Source organism: Xiphophorus maculatus, chromosome 24, assembly GCF_002775205.1.
Source record: "Xiphophorus maculatus strain JP 163 A chromosome 24, X_maculatus-5.0-male, whole genome shotgun sequence".
Taxonomy (NCBI): domain Eukaryota; kingdom Metazoa; phylum Chordata; class Actinopteri; order Cyprinodontiformes; family Poeciliidae; genus Xiphophorus; species Xiphophorus maculatus.
The window spans coordinates 5,683,112-5,705,768 of NC_036466.1; the positions used below are offsets into that span (position 1 = coordinate 5,683,112).

Sequence of the window (22,657 nt, forward strand, 5' to 3'; positions counted from 1 at the left end):
TTTTTGCCTCAGTGTAGATCACAAAAAACATTACGCAAGCCCAATGAGGAGGAAGTTCTTGCATTCTCTGGACATCCTCTAGGGGGCGCAGCTGCTGGGTCAGAGGCTACAAAGACCGCAGGAGGTGCATCTCAAATTTTTAAATACAGCAGTTAATTCAACTTATTCAATTAAGCTCAAATTTCAAGCCTTTACTTAACCTAATTTAGATAATTATTAACTATTAAAGGATGCAACAACTAGATGTGGAAGCAATAGAGGCCTTTGTCCACTAGAGGGCAACCAAACAACCATACAAACGCCCATTCCCTGAAAATATGCTATTAACATTAAACAGGCTATTTATCCAGAAGCATCCCTCTTCTGTGTTTATTACTATTATTATTGTTATTACCATTATGATTATTATTATTATTATTAATTTCCACTAATTACAGTAAAAGAAAACAACAGTGAATACAACTGCAGAATAACTCCTTTATTTTGGAAAAAAGAAAGCCAAATGTTTTAAATCACTTGTTTTGAATGGAATACGTGGATCTCAGGTATTTTCCTTCTTCTTTTTCTTTTTTTTAATAATTACAATGGTACGTTATGCATGCAATACCGCATTAGCAGCTGAAGTTTTCATTTTTCACAGAAAAAAGCAAAGTAACACCACAAAATTCCCTCATGTCCAGATGAAGCTGCATGGAAAAGGGTGTCTTGGAGAAGCCACATCATGAGGCGATGTACACAGTTTGCGGTTGTACAGTACACGAAGTTCCTAATTTTTAAAACAGCATGCTGTTTTGTATTGCACATTACTGAAACTTTGTATACTGAACCTCGTCGTTGACTCACGTGGATTTTAGTCTCATTTTGGCACATGTACACAACAAATAGCAGCTCTTAGAGACATTATGTACATTTATTTGTTGTAAAAATAATCGCCAGGAATCAAGATTAGGGTTTATTTAGTCTGAACAAAAACATCCTGTTAATACAAAGATATTTGAGGCACTTTAACTAACCATTTGAGTCAAAAGAAACAAGTTAAAACGGTATTCAGGCAGTAATTAAAGCAAATAGTTATATTTCCTATTTCCGGTGTATTATTTTGAAGGAACTCGCAGGAAGCGTATTTATAATTTTACCAGCTTTATTATTGGCTGTAATTACCACTTGCAGCCACCAGAGGGCATAAACCCGCCGCTCAAAATGCGGTTGTAGCCGTAGACAGGCTGGAGCGCAGTAGTTGGTTCGTTTCCAGCTGGACAGCAGCGATTTAAGTGGGGACCCGGTTACATAAATTAACACGGATATTTATCCTGGGCTCATTTCAATGTCCAATGTTTTTATGAAATTCTTATATGTTTTGTTTTTCTGTACCCTGATTCTCATATTTCTCATTTCACTTTTGTCATTTTTACTTAAATCAATTTTAAAGTCATGAATTTATTTGTAAGAAAATATATTTCTATTTATGCACCTGTTTTACACCTGCACTTGAGTAATTATTAGTGAACAGAATGACTGATGACGCTCTGTGGATCTGCTTCTAATTCATACTTACAAAGAAAACATTAATTTAAGATTAAAAGAGACAGAAGAGTTAGGAAATAACATTAAAGAGCAACAAAATCTTCATTAGCCAATCAGGAACAGGAAACCAGCTAACTGCTGACCTCTGCCATCTAGTGGACACAAACAGGAACTGCCACACAATTTACATTATCTGCATTTCCTTCTACTTGAATTCATCTGTATATTAAATTTCTACACACACATAACTCACTACAACTCCTGCTGTTCACATAACACATTTAATTTTCTAATTATTTGATCAGAAAATAATTTAAGGGACCAAAGACTGCCTGACTCGTTAGTGGTTGTTAAGGTGTAATTTTGTGAAGAATACTTACCATTCACTTTCTGTGTCCTGTCACCGGAGCGAAGCAGTTCGGGACAGAGTTCTGCGATAGCAGGGAGTCAGAGTCATTCACTTTACTCAGTGCTAACAATCAGGAAAAACGTCTTACATCGTCTTACATTGTGAAACAAATTTAACACCAAAGCAAAACTTTGATTCGCAAACAAAAACCTAGATTCACAAGCAAAAGTTTGAGAAGCGCAAATAAAAGTTTATATAGTTCCAAAAAAATGTTATCACAATTTTATTTTTATTTTTTTAATTGACAGGTTTTTTTTTTTTTTTTTGATTGAATAATTGTGAAACAAATGTAACTCCACAGTTTCTGCTGCAGTGACTCAATAACGATGTCGTGGTACATTAACCACATCTTCCCTCTGCCGCCACCTAGAGGATAAAAGAGCTCCTACACTGCTACTTCAGTGACCCATTGGCCATACCTCGAAACTTCTGAAGCGAGGGACTTTTAACATTTTAAAAGCAAAGTTAATTTTTTATACGATATAAATTAACATCTTTCTTTAGTATAAGTCCAGGGCGAAGACCAAAGACTACTCCTGAGCATTTTACGTGGAAAACACAGGAGAGAGAAAGACAGGACACGTGACCTGTGTCAAGGTTCACTCAGTCGCGCGGCGCTTCTTTCTCACACAGCTGACTGCTAGTTTATCATTTGTATTTATTCATTTATTTTTGGTAATTAGGTTTTAGCTACAAACGGAACAAAAATAATAATAAAAAATCAGGACCCTGAAGTTTTCGAGGACCGGGTCTGACCATGAACTGTTTGCGAAGTGATAAATACAAAGTTCCACATCTGCCGACTGCTTGCGCTGCTTCCAATTAGCGACTCCGTGACTGGAGCCTCTGACTCTGGTAACAGGATCCGTCTTACACGCTGCAGACGATGCTGTATTTACCATCATTGCTGCTGTTTTGTTCTCCACCGACTCTGTTGTTTACTTGCCCCTTTGGGAAACATTTCCAGGTAATTGTCGTGACAGACTATTCTACAACACCTCAACCTATTTTTGGAGGTATTTCTGATTCCTCCGTGTATTAAAACGTTTTTCCGGGTTAACAGTTTTTAAGAAAACACGGAAGACTGATGTCCCACAGCAAGCAGAGAGCTCGGTGACGGTGGTCTTTGGACAGTAGGACAGCACTGGTGAGTTTGACTTGTTCTTAATTTAAAAGGTGTGGTGTCTATGTTAGTCATGTGCATTAATACCCAGCAGTTTTCAAGCGATAACCTCGTGGTGCGTTAAAGTACGCCTCGTACATTATAACGTTTTAAAATAATGTTGCTTAAACGATTTAATCCGCCACATTGTTATTTAAAACTTCTTAACTAACATGATTAATAATGTTTATTCTGACCAAAATTGCAATTACTTCTACATTTATTAGTGTTTTGAAAAAACCTGAAAAATATAAAGTCAAATCATCAAGAAATGTTCTTTTAGATATGACTAAAAGGAAATGTTGCGGACCTATTAATGATGCTGAAGAACACTGAATTCCACAGCCTTTCAGATTAAGTTTTATGTGACGTGTTAATTATATATGGGAAGATAGAAAACACCATAACAACTCTGTGACTGCCATTTCCTGCATGTCATGTCTTTTACACGTTCCATCTTTGCATATGTTTCACACAGGAAGATAATTGGTGGTGCGCCATCTGCTAGTTAAGACATTAACTGCTTCTGATCATTTTAACTTTGTGTCTTTTTAACTTCCCCTTTAATAACTTGAACACGTTAGCCTATATTTTGTGCCGCTGCTTCTCCAACTCAGATCCACTAAATGCAGGAAGATGAGGAGAATGTCTGGGCTTTGATTCTTTTGAGCTGCTTAGCAACAGCTAATTTGCTTTAAAATAGGGTTTAAAAAAATATTTCTTGAGCTTTACTCTTTTGTTGCTGGAGCATGTTGTCATTGGTCCTCTTGGGCTCATTAATTTCAATGAATGTTGAGTTGGAATAGATGAATTTTTGAACTCAAATATTCTTTACAGGTGCATGCTTGACATCTGTAATATGTGCACAAAAAATATATATTCTGCCACACTAGTACATTTCTTCAACCAGCTGCATGCAGACATTTGTCAGAAGAAATAAAGACAAAGTAAAAAGTACAAAAGCTCAAATAAAGTCTAAAGAATGTGCAATTAATCTGATTCATATTTTAATTTAAACGTTGTACTTTGTACACATATGTTAAAATAATTTTTGCCACATTCTGCTTTGCAGAATGTTGTTCAAGTGCAATAAATCCAAACTCAATAAGTAATCATGTTAAATAATCAGGATTTTTGTGTTCTTTTTTTCATAATCGGGCAGTTCTACTACATCCATATTGCATGCAACACCAGACTACAGTCAACCGTGGTTTAGTTTGGACAACCTTCTGAGCTGTGCAGTCCAAAATCCTCATCTAAAATCATGAAGGTGCCGTCCTTAAATGCAACTGATCTTTTTCTCTTTAAGTGAAGTTTGTGATTATCAAATGAGATCTTCATTTAGAAATCACTCCGTATAGACATCAGACAAAAAAAGTCAATTATAATGAAAAGAGAAGTTCAAAAATGTGAGCACATCCCTTCATTAAGGAGAATAACCAAGGAAGTGTTAATTTGACACATTTCTGTGAAAATTCATAAACCTCCTCGAGCGGTCATTTGAATAAATAATTTCCATATAATTATTCTTATAGGCAAATGATCTGTAGGACAAATGGGGAAAAACAGGATACTGAACATAATCAGAAACAGCAGCAGCTCTCTGTATTTATACAAAGCACCATATGGGGGTTCAGTAAACTCAGACTGCATGTGATGCCTTTGTGAATTTTCTGACATGGCTGAAAAGACAAAACTATGATTGCAGTGGCTCCAGTTTTACATCATGCAACATCCACATATATTTGTCCAGTATGCCATTTTTATCAGCTGGGACAATAACCTCATACATCTTGTTAAAGGTTTTCACCTGTTCTGCAGTTTGGGTCTGTATTTTTAATTGTTCTTTACTTTTTTTCCCCTTTTTTTCCAGTCAGAGAAGCTCCATAGTTAAAAAAAAAAATATCGGGTTGAGTACATTGGGGTTCTTATTGTACATCTGTAGGGAGCATGCTCTGCAGTCATGTTGTCATGCCAGCTACAAAAGTGAAATAAATGCAATGTAATGCCACTGATCCTGATATGGTTATTTTAACCCCATTTCAAGAAAGAATAATAGGGACAAACTGATAGGTGTGTGGTTAAGTGAAAAATAGCCACAAAAAATCTCCATATATGCTGATGATACTGTAATTGTAAAAGATTAAGGGAAATAAAACCAAACAAACATCCTGACTTGCTTCAGAGGGTCTCACCCTTTTACAAACAACACTAAAAACATATCACGTAGCATCTTAATATTGCAATTTACGTACTATCCTAGACACACAGAGATAGTGCTTCCTTTGTGCTACCTGTTCAGAGTAGAAGCTCCAAAGCGTAGCTCAGATCTGATCCCAACACCTTCAGCATCTTGTCCGTCTCTGACCGTGAGGGTCTTCACCTTAATGAGATGCTAAAGCTATGCTACAGAAAAGCTGGCCTTGCTCAAAGTGACTTGCAAATAGCAAAGAAATGTTGAGGGATATGGGGATAGGGAATGTGAAGCACCAGTTTTCATAGCTATCTGCACACCAGACCACAATCTCCACCATTAACTGCTGATCCACAACCGGATGATGTAGAAAATTGGACCTAAACCTTATCCAGAATGCTAGGTACAAAATATTAGCTAAGTGGATGCGGAGGTTGACCAACTATTGGCATGCAATAAGCTAAATGGTGAGAGGATTTATACATGGCCCAGGTTAGGGGCAGCAGCCTTTCAGTCAGCAGTTTATGTGCAGTGGACGTCCCTCCAGTTTGATGTGATACTCCAGGTACACAATGCCTTTATATCACCATCTGACCAGTATCCAAAACTAGCTTGTTGACAGACGCAACAAGCACAATCCGTGCTGCACATCTGCTGAGCATTGTGTTAGTACAATCCAAGAAGATCCTCCAAAGATAAATGAAAGTAATTTTAGTGTTAATTATTGTTGGCAATCAGAATCTTCTGACTTCTTCATGCTTTTGATTGACAGTTTGATTAAAAACAAATACCTGGTCAGTATTCTAAGAGAAAAATTGCCAGGCAGGCCAGAAAAGAAAAAAAAAGGTACAATTTGGGGACCATCTAGGCTCTATTGCAGGATTTATTTTCAGCGGAACCTGGGTCTGTAGGGTCCTGGTGGCAGCAGAAGTGGGCTCAGAGCCGCTGCCTGGAGTCATGGCTGTAGCTGCCCGGTGAACTTCGATTGCGATGGGGCTTGTAGGCGTCCTGATAGGGGTCCTGGTAGTCCTGGTAGGGGTCCTGCTGCTCTCGGCTGTGCTGCGAGCCTGAAGACATGCGGTTGCGTCCCTTATGCGCTCGCTCATTGTGGTAATTTTCGTCCGATGTCATCAGGTTGCGCCGCTCATTTGCGGTGGAATGGTCTCCTGTGTGGTTGCTTTGTCGCATTCTTTGGCTCTGATGATCACATGAATGTACCAAAGAGACAGATGAGCCACCAAAAAGAAAAGACTAGACAGTATTGCAGAGCCAATGTAGATAATATATGTACAACAGAAGCTCAAGGCACAAAGAGTTTCCTTTTCTGAGAATCAAAAATCCCCACAAGAGGACATTCAATTGTACTGTGGATACAATCCAATGGTGTTTCACCTCAAATGCACTGGATTTACCTGCAGACCAGAGATGCTGGTGGAATAAGGGGTGAGAGTAGTGGGCCCCAGGTTCCGTCCCATCAGAGGGTTTAGAGGTGTTGCCATCGAGGTATGAGTTGCTTTCCAGTAGGCCTCAAGGTATTCAGCAAGGTGTTCACAGGCGTCCTCCAGCTGGTTTTCATCCAGGATGATGTCAAACATTTCCTGTCGGTAACAGATGGCAGTAGAGGAAAATGTGCAGACCCTTTTTTTCAAGATAAACTTGCAATCAGGTGTCATTTAAGAAGATCTCATACAATCCATACTTGCGTCTAATATTTCATGACTGTTTTCCCATTGCTTGATTTAGACATATGAAAAGGGACCTTTTAAAGTCAAAGGCTGGATGCTTACCGGTGGACACTGAGACAGTTTTTCTGCTGCCACAAGCTGGACATTTAGGTGTTTGCTCTGTGACTTCCCTCTGGACTTCACTAACCTCTGAAGAACCTGGATGAGGGAACAGTGAAAGAGGTCCTTGAATAAGAAGAATGCAGAATCTAATCCATGACGAATAAGGAAACAAATACAAGTTTTCAGAGATCTAATTTAAGTACCCACTGCTGGTCTTTAACTGCATTTCTATCCTGGATGCAAATATTGGCAGAGTAAAGCCTGCCATTGACTTGATGTACTCTTTGTTGTCCATAGAAAGCACTCCTGGCTCAAAACTTTGACTTTTTCTTTCCAAATGTAGCGAGTGCAGTGAGTAACTCTGGTTTTTCCTTTTCTATAGAAAGTACTTCTGACCCAGTGTTTCCGTTTACCTGTGTCTCTTCCTTTGGATTAAGCCATTACTTTTTAAATTATAGGCAAAACAATTTTACTTTCCAGACTGTATTCTAGTCTCACTTTACCTTTGGTGAGGAGACTTTGACATGGACAATGATGGGCGCCAGTGAAGTCTTGAGGAGCTGGGCCGGGTGGTTAATGGTGTCAGCGTCCAAGACAACCAACTGAAGGGAGCGCGCCAACTCAAAGATTCTTTCAATCTCACTTTGCACCTCAGCTGTAGACAAACATTTCTCATTTGGCAGCGTTTTCTCAAGTGTAAACCATCATTTAGTTTTCTTGTGCTTATTAAGATGTTCTACTTGTATTAATAGCCAGAGAAAATCTTACCTAAGCTGGAACGAGTGTTGGATCTTTCAATAATGGCTCGTTTACTGGGGTTGTTCAGAACGGACCTTTTGGCCAATGAGATGTCTGCAGTTACTCGTGTTATAGTTATCCTAAAAAAAGGGGAGAGATATGGATGTTGGCACATATCTTCTAATGTTTTGGCACCTTTTATCTGAAAGCAGATGGTAGTGAAGCTTTTTAAGCACCCTTTATCTTAGATTGTGACTGAACAGTGACTTCCAATTTTCCCATGGTAAAAACATGCAACGGTGACACTTGTGCAGAATATTTCAATATCAGTTACTGTTTTATTTTTTTATATATGTAGGTTTTGTTGGCTCTAGTGACCTTTATTTGAAAGTAGTTCGATAGGAAACAGGGTAGTGAGAGAGGGGGAAGACATGTGGCAAATGTCACCAGGCCGGGAATTGAACCTGCGACCACCGCCAAGAGGACTAAGGCCTCGATACATGGATCGTGCTTTGCCCCTGCGCCCAGCACCCAATATCAGCTACTATTAAGAAAGATTTTCCTTTCTTTCATTTCAAAACAACTTCGCTGCTATTTGGAGCTTTAGCATCACACTCAAAGTATCAGTATTTGTATGCATGGCACTTCAAAAACAATATCCAACCTGATATTGCACCCATGTAGTCCAATTCCAATTCAGTATTTTGTGCAGCTCTCTGTCCATTTGTCCATTTTTGGACCAAACATTACCGGTTTATCACCCCCTAGTGGCCCAGCATTGGAACTTCACTGTATTTACAAATTTCTGCCTGAATCGCTCTAATCTGATTCCTTTTTGTTGTTGTTGAAGAAAGCAAAACTTTAGCAGTGCAGAAAAGACTTCACCAAACATTTTCATTTTATTTTCAATATAAATACTGTATGTTCAATTTCAAAACTGAGATGTCTTTTGGATTTTGCAGATGTTTTGCATCCATTTTTAAATTTTTTTAAATTTTCTCTTCAAAGTGGTGGGGACATGCAGCTATTCCAAATTATTCTTATATCTTTTTCTCACCTGCCATCAAATCTGTGCTTGAGGAAGTCAAATAGGGCTTTCTGCATCATGTCTGTCACCTGCAACAGAGAGGATTATGTCCAAGTCAGGCAACTCCTGAAGGCAAGCTGATGCACAGCAGCAAAGGGAGCTAAAAAATAAAAAGGACTCCACACAAATTTTTATGTGTGGAAAAAAAGAACAATAATATTTTTTGCACTGCACTGTATAAGTTTGCAGTCATACACTGACATCACATCAAAGACCTGAGGTCAGGTCACCAGAACCATCAGGAACTTCTACATAGAAATTTGAGACAATTTTAGTTTGCCATTACATTTTTTTCTTGTTTTAGGGTTGTTGAGATAAACCTCAACTTTACATAGGCAGGAGGACAGTGCAGTGGAGCTGTGTAGATGTTTAGCTCATATAGCAACATGAACTAACATCAAATCCAAATCAGTCCAGTTACTCAACATATTTTTATTTGACCTCCTGTTTTCCTCATTAGTCAGGCTCCAATCAGTTCATTACACGGCCAATAACACACTTGTAATTATCTTGACCAGCGGAAAGCTATTTTTAGGGATTGAGGGAAAGACCTGCAAGGCCTTATCTCCTTTCCTGCACTCTAATGCCGGTGAAGGCACATTGAAAACGGCCAGATCAGCGTTAATTTTCGCTTGTATTTGGTGGCAGAAGTGAGGAGTTGCAAAGTACAAAATTCCAATTTTAGATCCTGCCATAAGGAGATCCAGCTTACCTCGTAACCTTTGAGCGAGGGTCCCACCAGCACCACGGGCCTCATGGAGGGCACCACATCATACGGGGGTATGTGCTCCGTCTGTCAACACAGAGTGGCAGCAGCAGATTCGTCACAAACACTGAAAGCAGCCCAGAATAACTCCACAGAAGATTCACACAGCAGATGGTTCTAATCAGACGAAGCCAAGGAACAGTCACACATAAAAGTGGGAAATATGAGGCCATGCTGGCGCACGAAGCAAATGAAGTAATTTGCCTGTAAAACAAGCTGAAGCTGATCCACTTATAGGTGAAAATAAATGCGTATTAGATATTTATTGATCCGAAGCACAAATATTATATTTGACCCCTGAACATTTTTGGATCATCAAGCAAACCTTAATAAAGACAATAAGGGAGAAAAGTTACACAAATCTGCAGGGCTAAATGTGAAAATATAACTGTTCCTTTTACGTCATGAATGAGCTGAATTATTATAATTCTGCAAGGAAAAGTGGGCCAGAATTCCCATGGTGATTTAGACACACTGATTTTAATCTCTATCTTGCAGAAGCAGATATATTGGCACCAGGTATTAGCTTTTGGGAGAAATTTATGTTGTTTGGAGTGTTTCCCTCCACCCCTTTAATAAATAAATAAATCTCTCTCTAAATTCTTATCATTATATACTAAAATGTGAAGGTTAATTGAATGTCATGTTCTCTCGTCTTTACTTATAATTTACTATTCAAATATTCTGAGACATTCTAATCAAGATAAAAAGTAGAGTACTCAATATAGTACAAGTTTCTTATGTCCTTAAATCAACATTTAAAGTATAAGTAAATCAAAAACTATAATTTAAGATGAACAATTAGTTTAAACATTCAACTAAATATATTTTAAGGCTTATTATGCATTTTTGCCATTTTACCAGAGTCATCAGTAACTGAATCTGGTGCTGTATTGATAATTGTGATGATTTGGCTCGGTATGCGTCGCTATATTGCTCAGTGTGAGCTTGCCGTCAGTGCTACCAGCGCCTGTCACGTTACTATGATGCCGGCAAAAGTCGAGGAATGGTGAATGGATGAGTTTGCAGCCACCAACTTACCACTTTCTGTTTCTGCTTTCCTGCGGGAGGGGAGAGAAGACAAGGAGGAGACAATCAGCTGCAGCAACGTCTTAGAAACATTTAAACATGCCTCACATCAGCTGGTAGTTGTAACAGTTCATAAAAAATTAAACATGTCAATAATGTCTACAATGTATAAAATAAAACAAGAAGTATATCTACAGTCCTAAGGTTATATTCACAAAGTGCAGTTCAGAGGGGGGGGTCATAGTCTTGTCGTTGGTTAGCCCCAGTCTCAGAGCGCCTGCAGTCCTCAACTGGAGGAAGAGGAGGATCATGGGATAATGTACCAGCGACTCTATGCAGTAGCCTTAAGCTTTATGTGGAGACATGGGAAGGCTTTAGATTCGTATGCTATCTATGATTTTTGAGGTTCAGGGTGTTTGGCTGTAAGCTCGCAGGTGGGTTATTAACACCCTTCTCTCCCCCTGTCCGATGTTCTCACCTGCTGAGGATATGAGTGGTCGGATAGAGGCTGAGACCTCATCCTCCACACTGGAAGAGGAGTTTCCTCCAGACTTACTGAAAAACACAAGAAGGGATAAAAAAAAAAGACAGAAAAACATGGTGGCATTAATGTAAAAAAAAAAAAGAAATTACTAATTTTTTTATCTCAAAAGAATTGAGAATGTATATTGGTGTTCAATTAATCATCTTAAAGCTGTTTTTTTTTATAACCCAAGAAACCTACTTAAAAACTACCTACATTTTGAATTTGTCAAGAGTTTTAGTTAACTCAAGCAAACATTGTACACTTGTTATTTCAATTAACAAGGAATTTAAATGAGTTCAATGCAAAACAGACATTCTCATTGCTTTCTGCTGGAGGTAATTATTAATATCTTATCTATCTGAAGCACTGGAAAAAAATATTTCTGAGCTATATTGTTTCATGCCTAATCAAGTCACTTGTCATGTATCAACTTGTAGAGATGTTAACTTTGAAATCATCACCTTCCTAAAATAATGGCCTAAGTCATTTTTTTGCCAACCGTGACTCATTTTTTTGCCTAAATCATATTTTGGCAAAAAAAATAAATAAAAAGATTTATGCCATTATTTAGATGATCATTTGAAAGTTAACATCTACAAGTTGCTAAATGATAAGTGACTTGTTTAGGGCATAAAGAAATATAGCTAACCTATACTTTAGCTTATCTAAAAGTGAAAGGTCTGTTCAGTAACTTGCAAAATGTCCAGTATTTAATAATTAATCTGTCCACAGCTAACTCTGAATCTGATTCAAACTAAAACAAACCAGTAGGTGATTAAATAATTAAGGCTACCAACATAAAATGAACTCAGAAATCTGAAAGACTGAAGACCCCAATTCTGCTGGTTCTACAACACCAAGCAATCCCCTGGATTATTAATATTTTGCTCAACCAAATTTTACAGATATGAATCTTCATACATCTGAGTCAGCAAACACCACATCAGATTGACCATCTTACTCAGCAAACATGTCAATCAAACCTTAACAAATATAACAGTAGCAGCAGAAACTCAAAAAAAGCAACAGGAACAAACATATTGTTTATAGAGAAATTATCTACTGTAGCTTTAACTACTTTAGAGCATTTTGCATAATTGCAAAACTTTAAACTTATTTCTAGTAAAGTTTAAAGCAATACCCTATCAAAAGAAGACTAATTTTGAAAATAATGCAAAACACTTTTTTCTCCTGTTTAACTTTAACGTGAGACGTGCTTATAAGTATTTGTGTCCATCACTATCTGCCTCCCTTTTAAGCAAGACGCTGAAGCACTCCATTCCACTAAGATTACTATTACCCCGACCTGCACGGCTAGAGAATGTGAGTGAGTTATTGCATTAACTGCAGATGACAGAACATTCAAGAGCAATTATGCACACATGGAAATGGAAAGTGGTGATAGGAGTGCTAAGTACAGCTAATTGGAACAAAGCCATGAATAGAAGAAACAACGCACAAGGGTGAGTCGCAGTCAGGCCAAGATTGAGGATCACTTGAACAGACAGGCGCTGACGAACGAAGGTGATTACTGGTTGAAAAAAAATTCATTTGAAATTATCCTAAATTTGTATGTTGAACTCAATCTGTTCAGGAGCGCTATGGAGAGCAGAAACCAAAAGCATCCAGAGCTAAATACGCTAATGTTTTTTTCTTCCTGTTTAACATAATGTAAAAAAAAATAAAATCACATATAGCAAAACCTAAATACATTTAACTAGTCTATGCATTCATTTATGTTACTTTGTCAGTGTAATGTTTATAGATGGTGATGTGCTTAACTCAAAGTGTGGCCCCAAATCAATTTCTGCTCAGGGCCCCATGCATTGTTTGACCGGCACTGTTCCCAAAACCATCCAGGAAAAATAATTAAACTCAAACCAAGGAGAAATGAAAAAATGTAAAATTTAAATATAACAGATTTTACAAACAAATAAAAATAAAATGGATTTATATTTCATGAAGACTATTCTTAAATACAATAGAATATGTTGAATGTAAATATAATTGTTTTACATTATAGTTCAGGAAATATAAAATGCCTCATAAAGAGGATTTATTTCTGTTTTGTGTTTTAGAGATCTGGATAAATGAAAATCAAATTCTGAGATTTTTTAGTTAATTGCTAAACATTTTATGTAATGTTATCTTGCCATTTGTGATTTTTTTCCCCTCCTAATCTAAACAAAGAAACTGATTTTAAATTATAGCAATGTATTTTTTCCCTGCAAATGTTTTAACCTAAGGAGCTTTTCCTTTAAGAGCAACAAAGCTCCTATCACATTTAGATTTTTCTTTTGTGTGACCTTTTGTGGCATTGTTAGAGAGCGAGTGTGTGTTTTCTGTTGCCTACCCTTGGACTCGTCCTCTCTTTTGCTCCTGCTGGAGCCGGATGTTCTCGAGCTTCAGAGGGCTGGGAATGAAGCCGATCTCACAGCCCTCTTTTACCAAGCGCCCGATCCACCAGTCATTGTTGAACTTCTGAACACAGCAGAGCAACTCGTGAACAACACCTTTTCAAAATCTATTAGAGATAATCTGTATGACAGAAGTTTAGAATGATGTCAGGATACTTCTGGTGTTGGAATTTACAGACGTGCCTCTTTTATGTGGAGGAAGTCCTTGGCATCAAAGGAGATGGCTGTTGCCGGTACTGGAACATCCTCATCCAGTGCGCCACAGTAGCTGACATTGGTCCTTACAGCAAACGCCACAGGTTTACCCTGGAGGACAAAGGCACAACTAGATTCAATTGAAATCTATTCAGTTTTATACATCTAAACAACTGGTTGGAGACTCTGGGGGAGCTGTTGCTACCATCAAGTTTGGGTACTTTACCATAAAAAGTTGTCCTGGCCTTGTTGTTCACTGCTTAACTGGGTTTTTCTTGAACAGTCATTCATAGAAGCCTATTGTCATAAAGACCTCTTCTTGCATGGATCTATTGCTGCTAACACCTTTGTGTTTTCTTTCTGTTTTTCTCTCGCATAGAGAGTAGTCTTAGCTCAGAGTTTTTGTGTTTAGCTGTTTCAGCTTTAGATGGAGTCATTGATGGAGCTATCCTTCCAATAACCTTGTGGTTTCTGTTGAACTTTCCCATGGAAAGTAATCCTGACCCAGTTCTGACTCTCTGTTTAGCTGACTCTTTTCTAGATGTAGCCAATGATTTGTTTGTATTTTTCCAGTTGAAAGTACCCTCTGCCCAGTGCTTCGCTGTTTAGTGGCATTGCTGTATGTTTGAATTTCTTTATACTGGATTAAAATTTTTCCATAAATGATCTGGAACAATAACAAAATAAAGCATATCTTCTGAATATCAGCGATTTTTGTTTGAGGGTCACAACCTTGGCCCTCTCCAGTTGAACGGCAGCCTGCTGCTCCCTCTCCTGACGGCTCTGTCCCGGTCCTTGGCTCTGGCTGGGGCTCTGGCTCTGGACCTGGGCCTGCACCTCACGCTCCTCCTCCAGAGATACATCTGAGTCTGATGGTCTGCTAGTATACGAATCAGCTGAGCCCTACAAACAGAAATTGCACAAGTTAGTGAAACTATTAGACATATTTTAGATATCTTAGAGATGCACATATTTCTTAACATTGTTGAGACGTTTACAAAACCTAAAATTAATTTCTTACCCAGCCTTTGGTATCAGATCAAACTATGAAGCAAGGAAGCTAAAATTAGAGATGACTAGAGTTTTTTAAGACCGATGAGCATAAAAAAGCACAAAAGCATAAAATTCTTTAAATACATCATCACCTGTCTTGCCGATTTATAAAAGAAAGTTGCTAAGATAAGTGGTCTTTCTTGTTGGACAAAACGTATCCACAAGCAAAAGAGCCAACATCTATATAACAAAGGCACCAAGGGCCAAGAATTTACTCAGTTTTACATAAGGCACATCAATAAGATCATTAATGGAGGTTTTGAGGTTTGCAGATTGCCAAGTTTACAGTCTAATTTGGTTTAGTTACATAAAATCTGAAGTTACCATTTTTAAAACGGATTCAAAATGATTTTACCAGTGACTGACATACTGAAAAAGTTCTAAGAGGTTGTGCCACGCCTTCATGCATTTGTGATAACTGGGAATGAGTCCTTTTACTCCACTGTGGAGGAATTTCAACCCACTCTTCTTTGCAGAATTGCTTTAATTTAGCCACAGTGCAGGGTTTTAGTCAGATGAAAGTCCATTTCAAAGCCTTTAAATGGTCTTGTTTTTGAGGCTGCTAGTGTGCTGAAAATTGTCCTGACATGTAACGCAAATGAGGTCAATGTCGCAAACTGATTATACTCTAGAAATTTTTCCAGAGAGCAAAATTTATATGTTCGTTTTTCAGATCTGAAAGCAGCAAAGCAGCCTTAAGACCTGACGTAACTTCACACAGAATATTTCCCGACAGTCTTGATCATCATCTGTATGTTCTGTGACAAATATGTCAAAGGACTTGATGTTCTTTTTGGTCAGCTGTGGTTTTAGCTACTTCTACTGTTGAATCACAAACTTTGACAGTAAGGCAAGAAAGGCCTGCAAAGATTTGAGTGTTGTTCCTTTTGTGACCTCCTGCGTGAGTGTCATGCAGGAGTTCTCACTTTTGTTCTCTGGCGTTTGGAAAACTTTTCCTTTTAAGAGATAAAATCTTCATTTGGAAGCTGAATTTTGTAGGAAAAAATATAAGAAAAGAAAATAACTCTGCTTTTTCATCACACTGTATGCAGTTGCTGTAACAGAAAATACAACTGCAGATCCCGTCAGTAAGAGTGAATCTTGCTGAACTCCGTTCAGTTTGTCTTGTAGTGTCTCACACACAGTCAGGTAATTTCTTGAGGGATGCAAGCTTGCAGTCCCTTCATTCTGCATCCCAGTCAGAACCTCTTTATTGCCCCGTTTTAATGCTGGTACACGACTGGATCAAGTGCTTCCTTCTGCTGTTTTAATCTAAACAATCAGCCACTAATGATGATTCAATTAAGGAGGACCATTAGTCTCGAGATGATCAATCAAGTTAGTCATCACAGCTAAGCAGTTTTTTTTTTTTAGGCTAGCAAGCAGTAGAGGAAAACCTGACTTCAGCACACTGCTTCTCTGGATTGCAAGCATCCTGTCTCAGAAAGTTTCTGGGCATGTGGAGGATTTCCCCCCCCAAAAACCCAACTAAACGAAATGAGGGGCTGAAATGTTTCCGCTGGCTTTTTTTGGTTTCAGTTCTGTTAAATAGGACGTTATAACTCAGCACTGTCCATTTGTGTCTTTACAGTTTTGGTTATCTTAAATAAAGACAGTGCTTTTACAGTCGCAAACCTATCTCTTTTTTTTATTGGGATTTTGAGTGATAGAATATGTAGTAGAACCTATTTTAATTTGTAGGTAAATTAAATAATCTGAAAAGTAAATCTTAGTCAGTGCAATTACAGGTATGTCTCTATCAGCTTTGCATATTTAAGTCAATATTTTTGCCCTCTCCTCTTTATAATACACTTCAAGATCATCAGATTGGATAAAAAAAAAACATTTTTTGAATGTCAATTGTCAAGTCTTGTCAAATTGGTCTGGACTATAAGTACACCATTCAGACATGTGAATTACTTTGATCTAACCTATTCTATTGCAGCTCTTTCTATATGATTTTATACCTTACTGGGCAAAGGGTTTGTTGCTCTCTTACTAGAGGGTAAACGTTTAGTAAGCCCTATATTTAGCTACATAAATCATAAATTGTTTTTGGTAAAAGTTCAGTTTTGATCTCATTTTATCATAGCACCTTTGCTCACATGTTTGCTGGCAAAATGGACTTCTTATGGCTTTCGTCTTCACATTCTTCCATGAAGACTTGAGTTAATGGAAGGTGAAATTTAACACATATTCACTAATTTGTCGATCATCAAAAGAAGTTCAATTGGATTGTATTTTAATGTATACGAGCAAAAAGGGATGAAAACAAATGTGTGACGTATTTTTACTTGCTACTTTGCATTGATTGAGCTCATTATATGTTAAAGAAATGCTTTCAAGTTTGTGGATCCAGTGTGTCAAAACGTGAAGACCCCTACTGATATTTGTTCACCCTTCTCAATTGAGGTTCTTGTGGCATTACTCTTTAGTGCCAAGGAATGCACACAGAAGAGCTGAGGGAGCACTGTAGCATCCAAGCTATTATCCAATGGAGTAGCTTCGGCATGTGACTCATCAGCATCAGAGTCCACTTAATGACATCACGATGCATGTTTCTGCAAGACTCGTCAGAGCCAGAACACGGCGCAGCAGCTCGGCCGGATGAGAAATACTCTTCAGGAAAGTGACGGATGCAGGAATGTGACACACGATTTGTCGTCTCAGTGACGGCCCTTGACGGGGATGGCGAGGGGGTCATTTGCATCTTTCGGTTCTCCTCTGAGAAGCAAAGCACGGTTCTTCTCTTGCATGGGGAAATGTGGTGACTCCTCCTGGTTTCCTTCGCTTTACAGTCAGATTGCAGCCACATACTCAACCAATAAATAAGGATATATGCAGAAATCATCTAGCCATCTGCCTAATATGCATCCCCCTCCCCTCCTTTACACACCCACCCAACCCCCTTCCAGCCAAGCATAGCCCAGGATCACAGTACACTGGCTAACCCATCAAAGGCCTCTTACGTGTGTATGTGTGCCATCAATAAGCAAACAGCAGGAGAACACATAAGCAGATTTACACTCACCGCCTCCGAGTCTTCAAATCCATGCAGGTACAAATTGTCATACATGGAGGTTTGATATTCTAACGAGCTCCTCTAGAAAAATGAGGGGGGAAAAATGTGAGTGGAGGCGGAGGAAAAAGGAGGGGGCACCGGAGGAAAAAAAAAAGATGGTTGGGGAGGGGGGGATGACGACAATTCCTTTTCTCTACAGCAGAGACTAATTAAAAAATAAATATCCCCTCCTGTTGGATCACGCCTGGTCCTTTGGAGGCACCTCTCTAAGACGGATGCAGCTTCTCCCCGGTCTCCTCGCGCTGCTGACTGCCTCACATTACAGGATGGAGACGGTATCCCTGGAGGAAGCCCGATCCTGGCATTTCATCTCTATCAAGCGTCCGTACGTACAAAACCTACACACAGAGGCAGAGAGAGCAGCAGAGGCAGCAGCAGAGGGGCTGTGAATCCTTCCTCAATATCCAAGCCTGATGACAGAATCAGAATGCAAGGAGCCGATTGGCTGGATGGTTGTCCACTCAGCCTGGATGAGCACTTTTTTTTTTTTCTTCAGTGCAGTAAGGTAGACGGATTTGGGGAGAGGGAGCAGCATCCTCTTGTTCTTATTTTACCTTATTTATACCAAATCTGTTCAAAAATCAGAATTCTATACACAGTGGCATAAAAAGTATTTCTTCCTATTTCATTTTGCTTTTTAGCTACATTTCAATGTTTGATATCATCAAACAAAAGACAGCTTTCAAATGTTGATTTAATTAATAAGGGATTAAAAACTATTCAAACCAGCCATACCCTGTGTGAAACAGTAAATATCCTTTAGCCTAATAACTAGGTGTGCACTAACAAATCTAATCAAGCTTTTGTGATAACAGGCAATAAATTTGAACATCACTGTGGAGGAAATTCGGCCCACTCTTTGCAGGTTTGTTTTAATTCGAATTCATTGAACAGTTTTCCACTATGCCACAACATCTTAATCGGATTTCAATCCAGGCTTTTGACCAGGCCTCTCCTAGTCTTTCATTTAGCTTTTTTTGTCCATTTGGTGTCCCTTGACTCATCGTCCTGCTGCAGAGCCGTTTCTCTTGAGCTTGAGGTCACAAACTGCTTCTCTATCAGTACTTTCAGACAATGATGCAGGGTTGTATCAGTAATGGCAAGTTATGGATAGTGAGGGAAAGGAGTGAGGGCGTGTGGGGGGTGTTTTCTGAAAGTTAACCATCTGGACAGCAGTCTAGAATGGGTTAAATTCCAGGTATTTCTGATCTGTGGACCAGCTCATCGACCTCCTTCTGTTTGACTTTGGATGTTTGACTCCAGACACAAACCGTCCAAAAAGGTTCTCTTTTTTAAAATCAACAATCAAAATGATTACTCTGCGAATTTTAGGATGTTTTTGGAGCACTACATTCGCATTGTTTCTTCCTATATGAAGTTGACTGAGTTCACGGCGTTTTTTTTTTTCTTCTTGTGTGTACACCCTCACATTTTCTGTGATACTCTCCCAAAAACACCTGTCACTTGAATTGCAGTTTAGATGAAAGATTCTGTGGACAGAAACTCTCTCTCATACAATCCAATAATCTGCCTATTAAGGAAGAATGGTGATGAAACATTATGAAAGCCACTAGAAGTCCTGTTTGCCACAAAGGGAGCAAAGCAAACATTTTCATGAAAATCAAAGCATATTCAAAGCCATTGTTCAAGTGTGTTGAAGCTAGTTAAATGAATACACCCATCGCACTATTGCTTATATGCATTGCTTTTCAGTGGGTATATTTATATAACACTGTACCATACACAATATAATCACCACATGTTCTTTATGTTGAAAGACCCAACATTATGACCAACACAGCTGCCACCCCAGGGAAATCTTCAAACTGAGGAAGAGATTACAGGTATTTGTCTTTTGTGCTGATGGAACATAGTTTAGCTGTTTGCTTCGAAATGCAAAGTTAAGAAACATCACCTGACAGACGATATAAGGCGAGGGAAAATGCTGAGATCTGAATTTAAGCATATTCTTCCCGACTTCGTTAATAGACATCTAGCCTATAAAGGTTTATGCCTGAAGCAACAAACCTGCGTCGTCTTTGAGTGATCAAGAGCATGCATGTTGCAAAAATTGCATCTTTGACCCAATAATATTACATAATCCCATCAAACAATATAAATGCTCATTCTAATGAACATTTGCTCACCTCAGGATGTGAGATGCATGAAACTGAAAGTGAAATCTTTTTTCTTAGAGATCTGGCTAATGACCTGTCCACCTGGGGGCACTCATTGAGAATTGCCATTTAATTCCCAGACACCGAGGGACTTCGTAAATATGGAAAAACCACTCACCTAGATACCGAACAGTTGGACACGCTTGATCCAAATATACATACACTATTCAAGCTGGGCCTGCATCAAAAATGATACACACTCCCTTACTTCCTCTAGCGTAACATCCATATCCATTGTCTATACCCTCGGGGGAGATGCTGCCTACCTCCAGCGCCAATGGGTAGTAGGCATGGTACATCTTGGACAGGTTGCCAGTCCATCCCAGGGCAACACAGAGATACACATGAGAGGCAACCATGCATACACACACCTAGGGGCAATTTAGAAAGACCAAGTAACATAACAGTCATAGTTTTGGACTGTGGGAGGAAGCCGGAGCACCCAGAGAACATGCAAACTCCATGCAGAAAGACCCTATCTTTAAACCAAGGACCTTCTTACTGCAAGACAACAATGCTACCAACTGTGCCTTTGTGCAGCAAAAGGCAAGGAAACGGTATGACAGATTTACTTCCCAGGATTCCCTTGTGGTTCAGTACCTGTCTGAGGATGAAGCTCGTGGATGTGGTGCTTCCATCAGACCTCTTGAGCCGGCTTCTCCTGGAATAAGTCCCTCGGTTTACCTGAATGAAAAAACCAAATCGTAACCTGAATCCAGAGGTTTTCTCACCACATCTGGAGATGCGGTGCTAATAAATATCCAGATAGATTACTTCATGGTGCTGTTTTCTAACTAAGTCAAATACACAAGCAAAATAGTTGTGATGCATATAAAACCCCCAAGCAAATAAGACTTCATCCAACTTATTAATGTCTTTACCTTTGAATGTCTTTCTTTACCTCCTAAATGATCTAAATATACCAGCAGAGTTGATCTCAGGGGGACAAACTTAATTATCTGCCTGTGATTTGTCCCATTTCTCTTTAATTCTCCAGAGTTAGTGACAATGTCCCCTTTAAAAAGTCTGAGCCTACTTCCCTGTATCTGTGAAACGGGGCCACTAATCTGGGTCAACATCTTTCTTTGGCCCCCCAAGTAAAACAAAGTGAAGAATGAAGTCTGGTAATACAGTATGTTTCTATTAATATGTGCATATTACCCCAAAGAGAAAACAGTTATCTAGCAAGGAATGAGGCATTTCTTTCACTTTGACAGCAAGAATCTACTAATTTTAGATATACGCATAAGTAAGATGCTGTTGAGGAGTTTCTGCTGCATAAGCTATGCATTTAAATATATTTAAAAAATAGAGAAACAATATGTGAAAGAAGACTGATACATGTATAAACAAAGTCAAGATTCAGTTTTCTCTACAGTAGTTCTGCGCCGAAAAATATGTTTAATAAACTAATCAATAGTTGTTCAACCGAATACTTTGAAATAAAGTTTGGATGTGAGACTCATTTAAGTTAAAAAATATATTGAAATACTATCTTTTAAGCCATCGATTGAATGTTGTGAATATAATTATCAGTTATAAATTAATATTATTAGGTGTAAACATCCATGGAGATGCAAACATAGTATCAGCAACACTGTCAAAGTTGGAATGAATTATGTTAATGTTAAAAATAGTTTTCATCAAATAAGGTCTAATTTAAGATGACTCCTGGCCCTACTTTGAATCTGAAAACCCTATTTCTACAAAAACATAAAACTTAAAACCCACCTGAAAGATGGGCGCTTGGATGCCCTCTCCTATTTTGTTCCGGATGTAGATGTGTCGGGACATTTCGGCCAGAACATCGGTCCAGAGAGCGGGCTGCTCCGGCCCAGCCCAGCGCAGGGGAGGCGGGTTCCTGGCTGCGTGCTCCAGCTTCACTCTGCGTGGCAGAACATGAACGCTCCACGGCCGCTGCTTCCTCCACTGTCCGCCGGCAGACAGGCGCTCAGAGCCAGCTGCGCTCCACACTGGACGGGTCCACTACAGCAACACGAGGGGAGGAGGGGACGAGGGGCGCACAGTGGGACGCTCCAAATAACTGATTTGCTTCTCAAAGGAAGATATTTTCTGCTTGAAAGGAGCTTTTTGGTAACCACCATTATGATTTGACCTGTTTCTTTTGTCAAAATGGGATCCCGTAAAGTGCATAAAAGATGTAAAAGTCGTGGTTACTGGCCACTTTTTGAGGTATAACCGGGAAATGTTTGATTGAGAAATGTGGACTGTGGATACCATTGAACAGTGGATTCATTGTCATGCTCAAGGAACCAGTTTGAGATTATCTTAGCTTTGTGACAGGACTAGTTTAGCAGATAAATGTGTTGTTAGTTCTTAATGTTTCTGATAAGTTTAATTAAAAGGCACCAGCAGCCTGAGCTGTTGCTACAAAGCAGTATACATTTTTGCTTTCATGTTTATGCCCAAATTTTGACCCTGCACTCTCACTGTTGCTGCTGAAATTGAGACTAATCACTCCAGGCACCAATTTTTAGTCTGCTATCCAAT

At 38.9% G+C, this 22,657-nt stretch overlaps 1 protein-coding gene across 2 annotated transcripts; it reads right to left on the reverse strand.

The window, feature by feature from the left end:
• Window positions 1-2,188: 2,188 nt before the first annotated feature.
• On the reverse strand, window positions 2,189-22,076 carry LOC102233017 (voltage-dependent L-type calcium channel subunit beta-4-like). Of its 2 annotated transcripts, XM_023329912.1 has the most exons (14): window positions 21,878-22,076; window positions 20,747-20,830; window positions 14,567-14,737; window positions 13,823-13,945; window positions 13,576-13,703; window positions 11,175-11,251; window positions 10,709-10,728; window positions 9,614-9,694; window positions 8,872-8,930; window positions 7,845-7,954; window positions 7,580-7,731; window positions 7,077-7,172; window positions 6,702-6,887; window positions 2,189-6,486 (listed from the first exon to the last, which is right to left on the reverse strand). In XM_023329912.1, exons 1-14 carry the CDS (start codon window positions 21,938-21,940, stop codon window positions 6,226-6,228), a joined length of 1,611 nt encoding a protein of 536 aa, XP_023185680.1. In that variant the 5' UTR covers window positions 21,941-22,076; the 3' UTR covers window positions 2,189-6,225. The 2 variants fall into 2 exon arrangements, with proteins under 2 accessions (XP_023185680.1, XP_023185681.1); XM_023329913.1 differs by lacking the exons at window positions 20,747-20,830; window positions 21,878-22,076 and adding an exon at window positions 17,919-18,360.
• Between the last annotated feature and the right edge of the window lie 581 nt (window positions 22,077-22,657).